This window comes from Alosa alosa, chromosome 9, assembly GCF_017589495.1.
Source record: "Alosa alosa isolate M-15738 ecotype Scorff River chromosome 9, AALO_Geno_1.1, whole genome shotgun sequence".
NCBI classification, from domain to species: Eukaryota; Metazoa; Chordata; class Actinopteri; order Clupeiformes; family Clupeidae; genus Alosa; species Alosa alosa.
Genome location: NC_063197.1, coordinates 12,100,265 through 12,112,764, shown reverse-complemented (window position 1 = coordinate 12,112,764; position 12,500 = coordinate 12,100,265). Strand labels below are relative to the sequence as shown.

At 44.4% G+C, this 12,500-nt stretch overlaps 2 protein-coding genes across 3 annotated transcripts in view; one reads left to right on the top strand and one right to left on the bottom strand.

Annotated features, from left to right (window-relative positions):
• The window catches only part of plpp3 (phospholipid phosphatase 3), a 41,865-nt gene extending 32,861 nt beyond the window's left edge, over window positions 1-9,004 (bottom strand). Inside the window, exon 1 of one of the 2 annotated variants that reach the window (XM_048251608.1) lies at window positions 8,228-9,004. In XM_048251608.1, the coding sequence (XP_048107565.1) occupies window positions 8,228-8,366 (139 nt within the window). In that variant the 5' untranslated portion in view covers window positions 8,367-9,004. The remainder of the gene's footprint in view (window positions 1-8,227) is intronic. The other variant, XM_048251607.1, reaches the window with a different exon arrangement.
• Window positions 9,005-10,104: 1,100 nt separating this feature from the next.
• The window catches only part of prkaa2 (protein kinase, AMP-activated, alpha 2 catalytic subunit), a 14,806-nt gene continuing 12,410 nt past the window's right edge, over window positions 10,105-12,500 (top strand). Inside the window, exons 1-2 of the mRNA XM_048252877.1 lie at window positions 10,105-10,342; window positions 12,012-12,153. Of these exons, the coding sequence (XP_048108834.1) occupies window positions 10,249-10,342; window positions 12,012-12,153 (236 nt within the window). The 5' untranslated portion in view covers window positions 10,105-10,248. The remainder of the gene's footprint in view (window positions 10,343-12,011; window positions 12,154-12,500) is intronic.

Below are 12,500 nucleotides of genomic sequence, written 5' to 3'. Positions count from 1 at the left end.
AGAGAAAGAAAGGAGGTAAGTCATACAAGAGATCATATGGACACACAGCAAGACAGGAGACAGTCTGGAAGAAAGTGAACATTCTAGACGTAAACTCTGCTTATTATTTTCCACTGGGTATACACTGTTCTATGTATAAACCTGCGTCTGCTATCATCTTACTATTTCTGTCCTGTGGTCACACAGAAATATACGCACTCAAAACCTCTTTTTCTTAGTCAGGTCTTCATGCTGTCTTTTCGGCGTCATATCTAAACCCTGTGGCATCTTGCCTGTAAAGCTGCTAAACTGATTACCAAATGGCCTTTAGCATTCTTAGAGTAACTCAATTATGGCTGCAAATTAAGTTTTAGGAGCAGTCCCCTACACACTAAATAATTTGCACTTGGCTATTGGATTACCATGGGGGAAAATATGGCAACAGGAACTGTCTATGTATGCTTTAAAGGGCAACGCACACCGTAAAGATCTGGGTTCGCTTTGCAGGGATTAAGACATCTAACAGGAAAACAACAAAGGGCTGTTCATTAAGAGATCTAAACACAATTCTATCATCCCAGGGCAGGAAATAATCATCTACATTCTGCTTCTCCTTCCTCGTTGTGGCCAGTGGTCCCAACCACAGCTTAAACATGCACAGAGCTGACCTGTTGACTGAGGGCCCTGGGCAAACAGAAGAGGCACTCACACACATGTGCACACACACAGATACACACACACACACACACACACACCAAAATCAGTTTATAAGTGCTCTCACAGAACGCACACATGTTGGGGTCACTTTGAGTTGTCGAGTAAAATCTGAGGGTCGGAGTGCTGCGACCTGTGGCCCAGCTGCTCAGGTTTTACATTTCATGAAGACTTTTTTTTATCCGGAACAGCGTCAGCTGCACACAAGCTGAAATGCAGTTTAAATAGACTCTGTCCATTAACGAGTGGCCAACTGTAGGGTACTGAAGACTAAAGACAAAGACTGTTGGATAAAGGCCCCTCAGTGTGTGTGTGTGTGTGTGTGTGTGTGTGTGTGTGTGTGTGTGTGTGTGTGTGTGTGTGTGTGTGTGTGCGTGTGGGAACGAGTGATGGAGGGAGAGACAGAGAGTTAGCAAGGACAATGAGCACAGAGTACTGTCTCATTGTCAGTGCTGTCATTAGCTCTCGTTCACTAAAACGCTCTGTGACGCATCAAAAAGAGCCATTGTTCCCCCTCAAATTGTCTCATCAAATGGTCTAACCAGTGACACACATTCATTCACACAAATACACTGGACACACACTAACTATCCCCTTCCTACGCACACATGCACAAATGCCTGTTTATGCAGCTAAACAGCTGGAGAAAGTGGGCGGCTGCTTAATTCACAAGCTGGACTTGAACAAACACAATCATATCCACAGACAGACACACACACACATACACTCACACACATAGAGACATACACACACACACACACACACACACACACACACACACACACACACACACACACACACACACACACACAGACACACACACACACACACACACACACACACACACACACACACACACACACAGTCTTATCAGGCCACTCACTTCTACTCACACTGATAAAGGATGTTTTAGGAGTCAAGACGCCAGTCAACGTTTACATAAACAAACAAACAAATAAAAAAACACACTGGCCCATAAAACATAATCTACAAATCAGTGAGTTGTCAAATAAACACTACATGCTTTCTCAGCTTCACTCCAGCAAGCCCCCAAGTCCCAATTCTTAAATCCTCTTACACTCATATTTCAGAGATGGCCACAGGGGTGGAAGCGTTGGGACGGAACTAAGCGGAGGTGACTCGGAGCGGCCCAGAGGCCAGAGGACGAAGCCAGTAGCAGCAGCCACAGGTAGCTCGGCTTCTGGGGGTCAACGCCTCCTGACCCCCGAAACACACCCCATGGGCGCGGAGAGGCTTGTGGCGCCCTCCCCATGGAATGCAGAGTCACCTCTAGATAATCCCTCTGACCCCCAGAAGAAGAAGAGAGAGAGAGAGAGAGAGAGAGAGAGAGAGAGAGAGAGAGAGAGGGAGAGAGTGAGGTTAGTGAGGTAGTGTGTGGGGTGAGAGATAGTTATGAGATACAAAGGGAGTGAAGGAGAAAGACAATACAGAGAGAGAGAGAGAGAGAAAGAGAGCGAGAGATGAGAGAGAGAGGTGAAGAGAGAGTGAAAGGAGAAAGAGGGAGGAGAGGGAGGGAGGGAGGAAGAGTGAGAACGAGAGGCAGAGGGAGCTACATATTGAGAAAGAGAGGTTGTATTTTCTGGAGGATACAGCAGTGGAGCCTGACCTCAGCCCACAGGTCACGGATGAGGTTTGTTTAACAGATACCCACACAGGATTCCAGCACATTACATTCCATATGCACACACACACACACACACACACACACACACACACAAACACACACAGAGATCACATTCCTAAAAACACCCAGGAAGGTCAGACCTGTTGAACTACAGTTTGGACCCTCCCTCTCCACTCAGTATAACATCCCACACTGGCATTTTATGCAGTCACACACACACACACACACACACACACACACACACACACACACACACACAGTCACTCTCTCTTCCACTTTTTTTTTACCTCACACTCATGTATTGAGTAATTCACAGAAACAATGCTTTATAGGATGCAATAAGCACATTGGAAGACAGTCAGTCCCTCTCCAATTTAGCCCAGTGCAAACAGATAAATGTTACTGACAACAGACATCCACCCTCTGGTGACAGGAAAAAAGCAGGGTCCTAATGAGACTGAAACAATTTATGACTTTTGCTTTTTTTTCTGAGGCCTCACACCTGTGTGTGTGTGTGTGTGTGTGTGTGTGTGTGTGTGTGTGTGTGTGTGTGTGTGTCTGTGTGTGTGTGTGTGTGTGTGTGTGTGTTTGTGTGTGTATGTTTACAGAGAAACAGAATGCAGTGGGAGGGAGAGAAAAATGTGTCTAATCACACTGTCTCCCAGGCATACAGTAAATACGAGGTTGGGTCCTCCTCTGATTGAACCTAAACAAAGGTGGGCAGTATGCTATCAACAACAAGGCCCTTCTGACCACTGCAGGGGCAGATCATATCAACAACCCCCCCTCCCCAACACACACACACACACACACACACACACACTCATACATACACCCCAGGGTGTCCTGGGGAGGAAATATTTGGTTGATCCCATTCACACAAAAACACACACACACACACACACACACACACAGTCACACACACACACAAAACCAAACAGTCTTACCCCACTGTCCGCCGCCAGACACCCAGCCCTAAGCAGAGGGCTGTAAAAAGCCGGGCTAATTGCAACCTGGAGCTGGTCGCTCTGCCTCGTAAATCCCGGGGGCATGTAATTTAGTCATATAGTGAGCACCCTCAGAAACCAGCCCGGCATTTTTAAAGGCCCACACTGCTGCTGCTATGGGCAGAGGCGTCCACAAGCATGGGCACAATGCTACTGAAGCTTGTTATCAGGGCATTAAACAGAGCATCTGGGAGGAGTTTATCACTCTGCTGCTCTTAAGTAAGCCTTCAGGCCTGCTGCTGAGCATCTACATGACAAAAGGAGGACCTCTGAAAGGACTTCAAGGTGTTCCTCTATGCATCCTTTATGCCATTTCAGGCATCTGCGTATGTAATGACATTTAAGGCATGACACAAGCACAGGAAGTATGTCTTAATGTTATCATATGGCCAATGTCATCTAAGGAGTCTGAATGATTCAGTAGATTAAAGTAGGGAACTTTTAAGTGCTTGATGATTCACATGAGCAGCAACTGGAGGCCTTTATCCAGCGTCACTGTTTACACATGTGGATGGGAGCTACCAGGAGACATAAAAACCTCAGATTTCTTACCTCAAATCAGTGTCCTCCAAACAAACACACACCCTCAGTAAACACCCCCCGTTTTCAGCAAAATGAGAGCTCCCTTAAGAAGCGCTTTGGCTGCTTTATGGCCCGTAATCAGCTGCTTGTATTTGGTCTAGTTGGAAAGTGAACGACTCCGAACACAACAATCAGGCCGATCGGTCGTTTGAAGTCCGAACGCCGCCGGCCAGCCACCCAGGTTCCAATTACCCACCCCCCGGCTCAGGCGCCTGGAGAAGAAGGAGGAACGGACCTGGGCTCTACTCCTTTACATGCCCAGCACCCTGCGCTCACTTGCTGACAGCAAAACTACAAAGGAAGGGGAATTCCGGCCCAGAATGCACCGCTGGGCACTGTCGAAGCGGAGTTGGTGGGACCGACCAGCGGACCGACCGCTGGCCGCCGACGGGGCGCACCTCATTTGGGCTCAATGGCGGCCCCAGAGGATTCCTTTGTGGAAAGTATGCAGCGGCTTTCCCAAGACACCCCCCCCCAGCAATTACTCTTCTTAATTGTGAGAGAGGGGGCAAAGGGGAGGCTGAGGCCTATGGAAATGGACTGGAAGCAGAAAAAAGGGAGTAGGATTGCGTTTCACCACACAGCTGGCCACACCTAACTGAACACAAGAAAAGGAGAAAGGATTGAGTGAGTGAAGAGAGAGAGAGAGTAAGAGAGAGGAGAGGGAGAAAGGCTACCTTTCCTAATTCCCACCCTTTCCTGAGCCTACACACACACACACATACTCAAACACACCATCTGAAAATTATACCAGATGTCACTTCAAGAGGGCCGGCAGTGCTGCTTTCAAATGAAGAATTTGAGCAATTCTGGAAAATATTTATAGAGTGGAGCGGCAGGAGAGGCAGAGGTTAATGCAATCCACCCGACATGTGAGGGTTTCCCAGGGGTCCTACAGAACACTATACGCCCCTACCTGGTATGCCCTGCCAAGAGGGGCTAGATCATTTAAAGAGGCAAAAAAGGCCCAAAATAAAAGAGAAAAAAAAGGAAAAACATTCACCCAATTCAGTGGGTTAGGGGGACACAAAAAAGTTGGATTCAGTTCAAGATGTTGATTCAATTTGCAATGTGCCCCCAGAAGACAGCTGTAACCCTGATCAAAAAATCTGATGAAGCCTTGCTCTCTACTCCACTGCGGATCTACAGCGGCCAATCCAGGAAGGCTGCTACATGCAGATTTTCTTCTTTTTTTACAAAAAAAGGAGCCATTTCCTTTCCACTCCTTTAAGATAGGCCAACTGGATTAAAAGTCAGATGGGGGCGGTGGGGGGAAAGGGGAGGGGCTGTTTAGAAAGCTAGAGGTGTTGAAGGGGGCCAGGAGTGTTCAGATGCAGAGAGAGTGGAGCTCTGCACCAAAGCCTTGAATAGATCCCTGACTCCATTGTCTGTCTATGGAAAGGACACCCCCGACACAAAGCTGGCGAGGTGAGGGCCGCTTTTAGAAGCGCCGTTTCCTGAAAATCCTGGCGTCACCGGACCACCGAGTGCACCGCCAGAACAACTGTCTAGCGGTGAAAATGATGGGGTGAAGACTGGGACACAATTGTACCCATTACATGGCGAATTCACTTCCAAGTGTTTGACGACATTTCAAAATAAAAGTAACAAAGAGAGACAGAGAGAAAAAGACTCAAACTAACCTCAAAACCACATCCACTCCAAATAGTATGCTAGTATCAAATTTATCCACTCTTCCTCAGTGGGATATGATCAGCCGTCTCAGAGGGAGGAATGTATCATGTAAATGAGTGCCTTTGTGTGTCTGAGTAAAAATGTATGTGTGTGTGTGTGTATATGTGTGAGTGGGATTTTGTGTGTGTGTGTGTGTCTGTATACTTTATGTTTCTATTTGTGTGTGTTTATTAAATAGAAAGAATGTGGGCCCTGACACCCGTGCCAGTCCTCATCTCCCCTCTCCTGGGACGACAACCTGTGGAGATGGACTTCGGCTGCCTGCAATTCTCTCCGGCCTCCCTGTACTGTATGCTAATGCACAGGGGAGAGAGATCTACTTTCCCCTCTTGTCTGGGCGGGCCGGAGGAACAGAGCTGAAGAGAGTGTGAGGGACAGTGAGCACTCTATGGTCTGCTGCTTACTTGCCTGCTGTTGGTCCGTTCCTCTGCATACATTACTCCTCTGGCTCCTGACAGTCTTAACAAGTCTCAGAGAGCTGGGATGTGATCTGCCATAGATTACCGGTAGCAGACATTTGCAGCGCTAAAGAACTAAGTCTAAAGCACAGAGAAAATTTGGAGTTCTCATCTTTGTGGGATCTCATTTTGAAGAAAAACAAAATGCAGGTGTGGTTCTTTGATTAATGCGAACTGTCGGGGGAAGACTGAAGTGAGAGATGGAATCAAAGCCCCCCTTAGATGCACTAAGAAACAAACAAAGAAAAAAACAGAAACACACACACACATACACAGATCGAGAGGGAGAGGGCAGAGAAGCAGATGGAACCCCAGCACCAGACTAGAGGGGCAATTTAGGATGGCATAAGCCAGAACAAAGCCCTTTCACTGTCATACATTCTTCAAGTTGTCCCCAACCTCACCCCCTCCCCCTTTTTTCACCCCCCCTTTTTTGCCTAAAGAGCCCCCCTTTTCTCTTTCACAATCCCCTCCACCACAAAAAAGCAGGCCAGCCACTCAGACTTTTGCATCACAAAGACCATGTTTGTTTGCGCTCCCTTTTTGATGCACCCCATCAACGCCAGCCTAATTTTTCTCTCTCTTCTCAACAGTGTAGGAAGCGGGGTTTTTTCCACAGGAAATTCACTCCATAAGGATTTAATGCAGTTGTTTTGCGTCTGTCAACAGTTTTGTGCGTGGAGGATACATCTCTCTCTTTATTGCCTTTTTATTTACAGCCAATATAAACGTGCAATAAAATTTGTGTTTGCAATGGTCTTTTTTCATTAAAGATGTAGAGCTAGGATCTGTGATGTCTGTTTTTACGAGGTTTGTCTGTTGTTGCGCAGTGCTAGCTCTCTCTCTCTCTAACGTTATAGTCTCTGGAAGACTATGGATGCTGTTCTTGGTGACTCACAGGCCCCACAACACTCACGTGCATGCAAGTCCTCTGGCTTTGAAAGCACTGCTGCACGGCTGTTCAAAACCACATGTCTGAACCATTACTCCACACATTCACCGGGGACAGAGAAAAACAGAGAGAGAGAGAGAGAGAGAGCGGCTGGAGAAAGTTGATACAATGCTGTGGCAAACAGTGAACGAGAATTGACCAGCTGGCTTTCCAGGGGGGATTTGGTGGAAGGTCTCCTAAAAGAATGTGTGTAATGTTGGGCTCAGATCGCCTGATCCTTTGCTTTCTGGGAGCAAGCCCTGATGCTTTGAGGGGATGGGACACTGATGACCCTGCTTGGTGATGGTTTCCAGGCACAAGAACAATACTTGGCAAAAAAGCCTGCCTCAAAGTTCATCGAAACAGGCTGCCCAGAATTTGCCGTCATTGGTACAGCACAGACAAAAACTTGTTTGGAAATTCTGCAATATTTTGCAAGGTTCAAATCCAAATTCACAATCATTAGAGGAAAAGCTGGAAATCTGTTATTACAGACTTGTAACTAGGCATGATTTATTAATTAAACAAACCAAAATCAGAGACTTTTGTATGGACATTCATATAATTGACTGCAACACTTGCCACAGAGCTTAAGGCAAGCAGTCTCTGACCATGTTCTGTCAGTGCCTTGTTCCTTCAAAATATAAATGACGGGGAAACCATAATAAGCATGCACTGGAACCACTTCAAAGTCTGTCAATAGCATTTGCACTCATCGCCTCGGTAAGCTGGCGTCCTGGTTGATTTCACAAACAATACCGATGCAAGATCGACCACTTTTATCGTTAGATGCGTATTTATGGACGCGCCTTTCTCTTGGCGTGTTAAAAAGTTTTCCGGACAGAAAGGGTGGCGTTGTCACTGTTGTGGTGATGTTCTGACGCCCAGATAAGACTGTATAACGGCATAAAACTGGGTGGTGGTGATAACATTCTAAAAACATGCATGGACACATTAATTCAGCACAAATCTTCTCATGAGGCTCGACTTAACCGACAGTTAAATGACAGCGATGGGCTGATTGTGTGGTTTGCTTTGTTTACATTTCCTGACAACAATTTAAACACTGTTCAATTTAACGCTCAAGGGATGATTGAAAAGTATACCCTACATGTAATATATGTGAAGTGCAATTAATGAATGCTATGCTGGAAATATGCTACTGTCATGTTTGGACAGAAAGTGCAAAAACAAATGCAAACAAACAAAAACTTACCTAACAGAAGGCAGATTATATCTAACACTATTAAAAGTTTCCTCTTGCTGTTGTCGACGCCGTTGTTGTTATTTAATGTGGATGTGCCGCCGTTTCTTGTCTCTTGTGCCATTGCCTTCTCATACATGTAATTTTGCATTGGAGAACCCGTCCTCTTCTTGCGTTTAAATCCCAGTCCACACAAAACGCGGCAAAAGGATGGATGATCAGTCAGTTATTTGTCCTAAATACTCTTGTTAACAGAGCAGTGTCATTAAGTTGGGTGAACAAATTCCCAACTATCCGAAAGAGAACGTGTTAGAGAGTTGGAATCAACAGAGCAGCGAAGCGATGTCTGAAGAAGTCATCAATGTTGATAGAAAAAGGTAGATAATCTCTAAACCACTGAGCCTCCAGAAGTTGTAGGAGAAAAATCAACGCGAGACCGTAGCTTTCAGAGTTTACCAACAGCCTTGTTTTGTTTAATTGAGTCTGAATGAAAGTTCGTTCTCTCGCTCGTTTCCCAGATGGAGACTTGAATTGAGAGTAATGTTCTGAGTCGTGGAAGCTCAACCCCTGTGTTATGAGTCCCTGTTCTTCTCCTCCCCCTTCGCACTCCAGCTTCTCGTAGCAATCTGCAAGGCTCAGCCCCCTTCCTCGAGGTCTGCGCTGAGGGTGTTTGCCTCCATGCTTCGATCCAAACTTTGGCTGAAACTGGCGCGGGTCTACACACTGCTCCAAGCGGTGGCCTTTGGGTATTTGGCAGAATGTGCGCTGAGCGTTAAAAAATGGATGCATGGAGCGGCACTGATGAACCAGTGTTTGGTGAACCAGTTGAATAGACAATTTGTAGCATTAAGTGAAAGAATAAAGAATACATTACCAGTTAAAGATGTGATGATATAATTTCTTATAGACGAATAATAATAATAATAATAATAATAATAACAATAATTATAATAATAATATTAATAATAATAGATTCATTTCTTCATTTAAATGGCTATTATTATCATTGGCTTGTTGGCTTGTTGAAATAGTGACACTACATTTCTTGATATAATTATTCCTCGTTAAGCCACATTCTACCTCAAATAGCAGCGTCAGGGTGAGTCAGTTGTGTTCTACTCCAATGAAATATATAAACCCATTAGTTCGGCGATTGTAGCTTTCAAAAGGTGTTATGGTAGGCCTACCGAGAATTCACACAGCTCTACTGAGCCAGGACCCGTTTCCTTTTTTGTAAATCAGAGCCTGTATGGCAGTTTTCAGTGCGCAAAAAACTTAGTCTACCCTGCCACCTAGTGACATAACAATATATAGCACCAAAATCCTCTGACAGCAAACAAGCAGGCTACAGCATCCGTCATCTTTGTAATGATTGTGTTGATGACCACGTGCTCGATAGAGAACTGGAGCCTATTTCATTACTAGTAGGCTAATTAGTTATGTTTTACCCAAGGTTATGCATTCCTACACCTTGGCTATGCCACATCCAGCCAAAACATGTGATGTTACAGACCAACACATGTATTAAAGGCTATGTTATTTATGATTAACAGTGACGGCCACATAGAGGGTGCCTACGCCTATAGATCTGAGGAAGGCAACAGAGAGGGCTTAAGAGTGTGCTGGTGAAAGTAGTAGCTGGCTACTAATACAATCTGTGGTAGGTAATTAGCCTATGCTGCAAATAGGTTTGCACTTTATGTTTACATAGCCTACAACTTAGGGTCTAACAAGAAGAAGAACAACACCTGTAGTAACGATTGTAATAGCCTAATAATAATAATAATACATACTAATCTTCCAATACCAATTATTATTATTTTATTATTATCATTATCATTATAATTATTAGCCTAAAATTATTATCATCGTCATCATCATCATTAAAAAAGTTGCTCAAATAAATAGTGAAAATGTAGCCTTGATAATGAGCTGTGCGTGATCTTCTGCTGTCATGCAGTGTCTCTACTCCAGTTGGACCCCGCCTCCCTCTGCACACAAGCGATTGCAAACGAAGGATCCCAAATGGTAAAATGGCTGAGAAGCAGAAACACGAAGGCAGGGTTAAGATAGGACACTATATCCTCGGGGACACACTCGGAGTTGGGACCTTTGGGAAAGTGAAGAGTTAAGTGACTTCCTTTTTCTTTGTTCCATGCTCAGCTGTCATTAGATCATGACAAATAGTATGTTTTTGTCCCTATTACAGTGTTGAACTTGCCGGTGGCTCGTGTACGCAGTATACCTAGGCTGGCTAACGTAGAAACACTCAAGCACGCAATCTATGCAACCAGTAAACTACGTAAATGCATACTAAGAATATCAGTAAATTGTACGAAACAATCCAGCACCAGAGCGCGATAGCCTATTTTCTCATCATACTATAGCCGTTTCAATGAGATGTATATAATTGATTGCAAGATACTCCACTCATGTCTTTAATTCGTTACCTGCTTGCTGGAAAGCACTGGGTCGTGTGATCTAGTAACCAATACTTTATTAGTGTTGGTGGATTCAACGACGGCTTTTACCAATCCATAAATGTTTACGTACAGCGTCGGTAGATACGCAGGTTATGATTAATGTAACCAAGTGTGTATGCCCTCTGATGTAGGCTACACACTTGCAGTTCTATCATTGGTAACTGCTATCGACTATGCCTAGATGGACTAATTTTCCTCACTGACAAGCTATGACCTTGCCTATTCGAAATACCCGTGAAAACACGACTTGTAGGTCGAAAAATGATAAATGTCACTAATTTGCACGGTATAGCCTAGGGACGCACTGCATTCGTCCTTATCAGCAGAGTAAACATGGCTTCGTGGTAACTTTTCAAAATAGAACTAGCCTGCGTAGTTAAGCTATTCATAGCAAATCAGGTTTCTTCAGCATGAATGGGAGTCCTTGTGGCGAAGCTGATGTAAATGCTACTCTGTTTTTTAAAATAAATTAAAGTAGTCTAGCCTGTTGACGTCGATTGATGTTTTCATCAAGAGCAGAAGGCCTGTGTACGTCAGCTACGTGAGCGCGCAGGTTTGGTCAGGTGTAACTATGATAGGCTACTATGTTGCTGTTCAACCACGGATAGCTGACATTGCTTAATTTTGCCATTGGTGACAGTTTCACACCGAAACACGTCCAATGAAGAGTTCATCACTGTGACATAGCCAACACAAACTAACCTTGAAATCACAATGTCACGTCTACAGTGAAGGACACTGCTACCGTCACGCCTAGTCTATTCTTCCCTGAGGTCTTTACCATCCAAACGTAGGAAAGTACTGTATATTGACTAGGCCTACTCCTCTCAGACTTGTTACAATAAGCTACTTTTGATTAAGATAGGCTACTTTGTATGAAAATGTATCATCTTTATACCGAATAGACCTTTTGCATGGCAAAGGTGTCATTATTAACATGGAATAATTAAATATGCGTCATGATTAAAACGTAATTAAATACAGCAACACGGACATAATCCTGTAATAACGCCTGTGCGTGTTTGAAGGGATTCTGGGAGTTTATTTCTTTCTTTCTCTACATGACTGATTTCTAAACATACATGCTTACATAACAACCTCAGCCCAATTCGTGCTTTCAGCTACTTTATGTGATTGCAGCCTGCTTACAAAGTTAGTAGTTTAGAGTCCTCCAAAATAATGAAAGTGAGCATGTTTGTTTTAGTATGGCACAAAGGGAGGGCTGTAAATGTGTGGCCTCAATGTATGTGTGTGTGTGTTTGTGTGCGTGCGTGCATGCGTGTGTGTGTGTGTGTGTGTGTGTGTGTGTGTAGTTGGAGAGCACCAACTAACTGGACACAAAGTTGCAGTGAAGATCCTTAATCGACAGAAGATCCGCAGTCTCGATGTGGTCGGCAAAATCAAACGTGAGATCCAGAATCTCAAGCTCTTTCGGCATCCCCACATCATCAAACTGTAAGTGGAATGACTTGACATAATGCTAGAAAACTCTGTCAAAGTGTGTGGGAAAAGTAATCAAGTTTGTTTATTACTCTAATCAGGCATATCCCGGAAGACATGTATACCACAGGGCTCACCCAAACACCATTCTCAGTCCTCACACACATAAATCCCATGTATGCCCCTGTCAAACCTGACATGGGATAAATAATATTTACTATCTACTATACTTCTATGATATCTAGTACTAGTTAACGGATCTGCTATCTCACATTTTTTTGTCTTAGTGGGTTTAGGCCTACTGTTTGCATGACTCTAGGATATTTTCAGCTCCAACTTATGGATTTCCCTTATCATAAAGG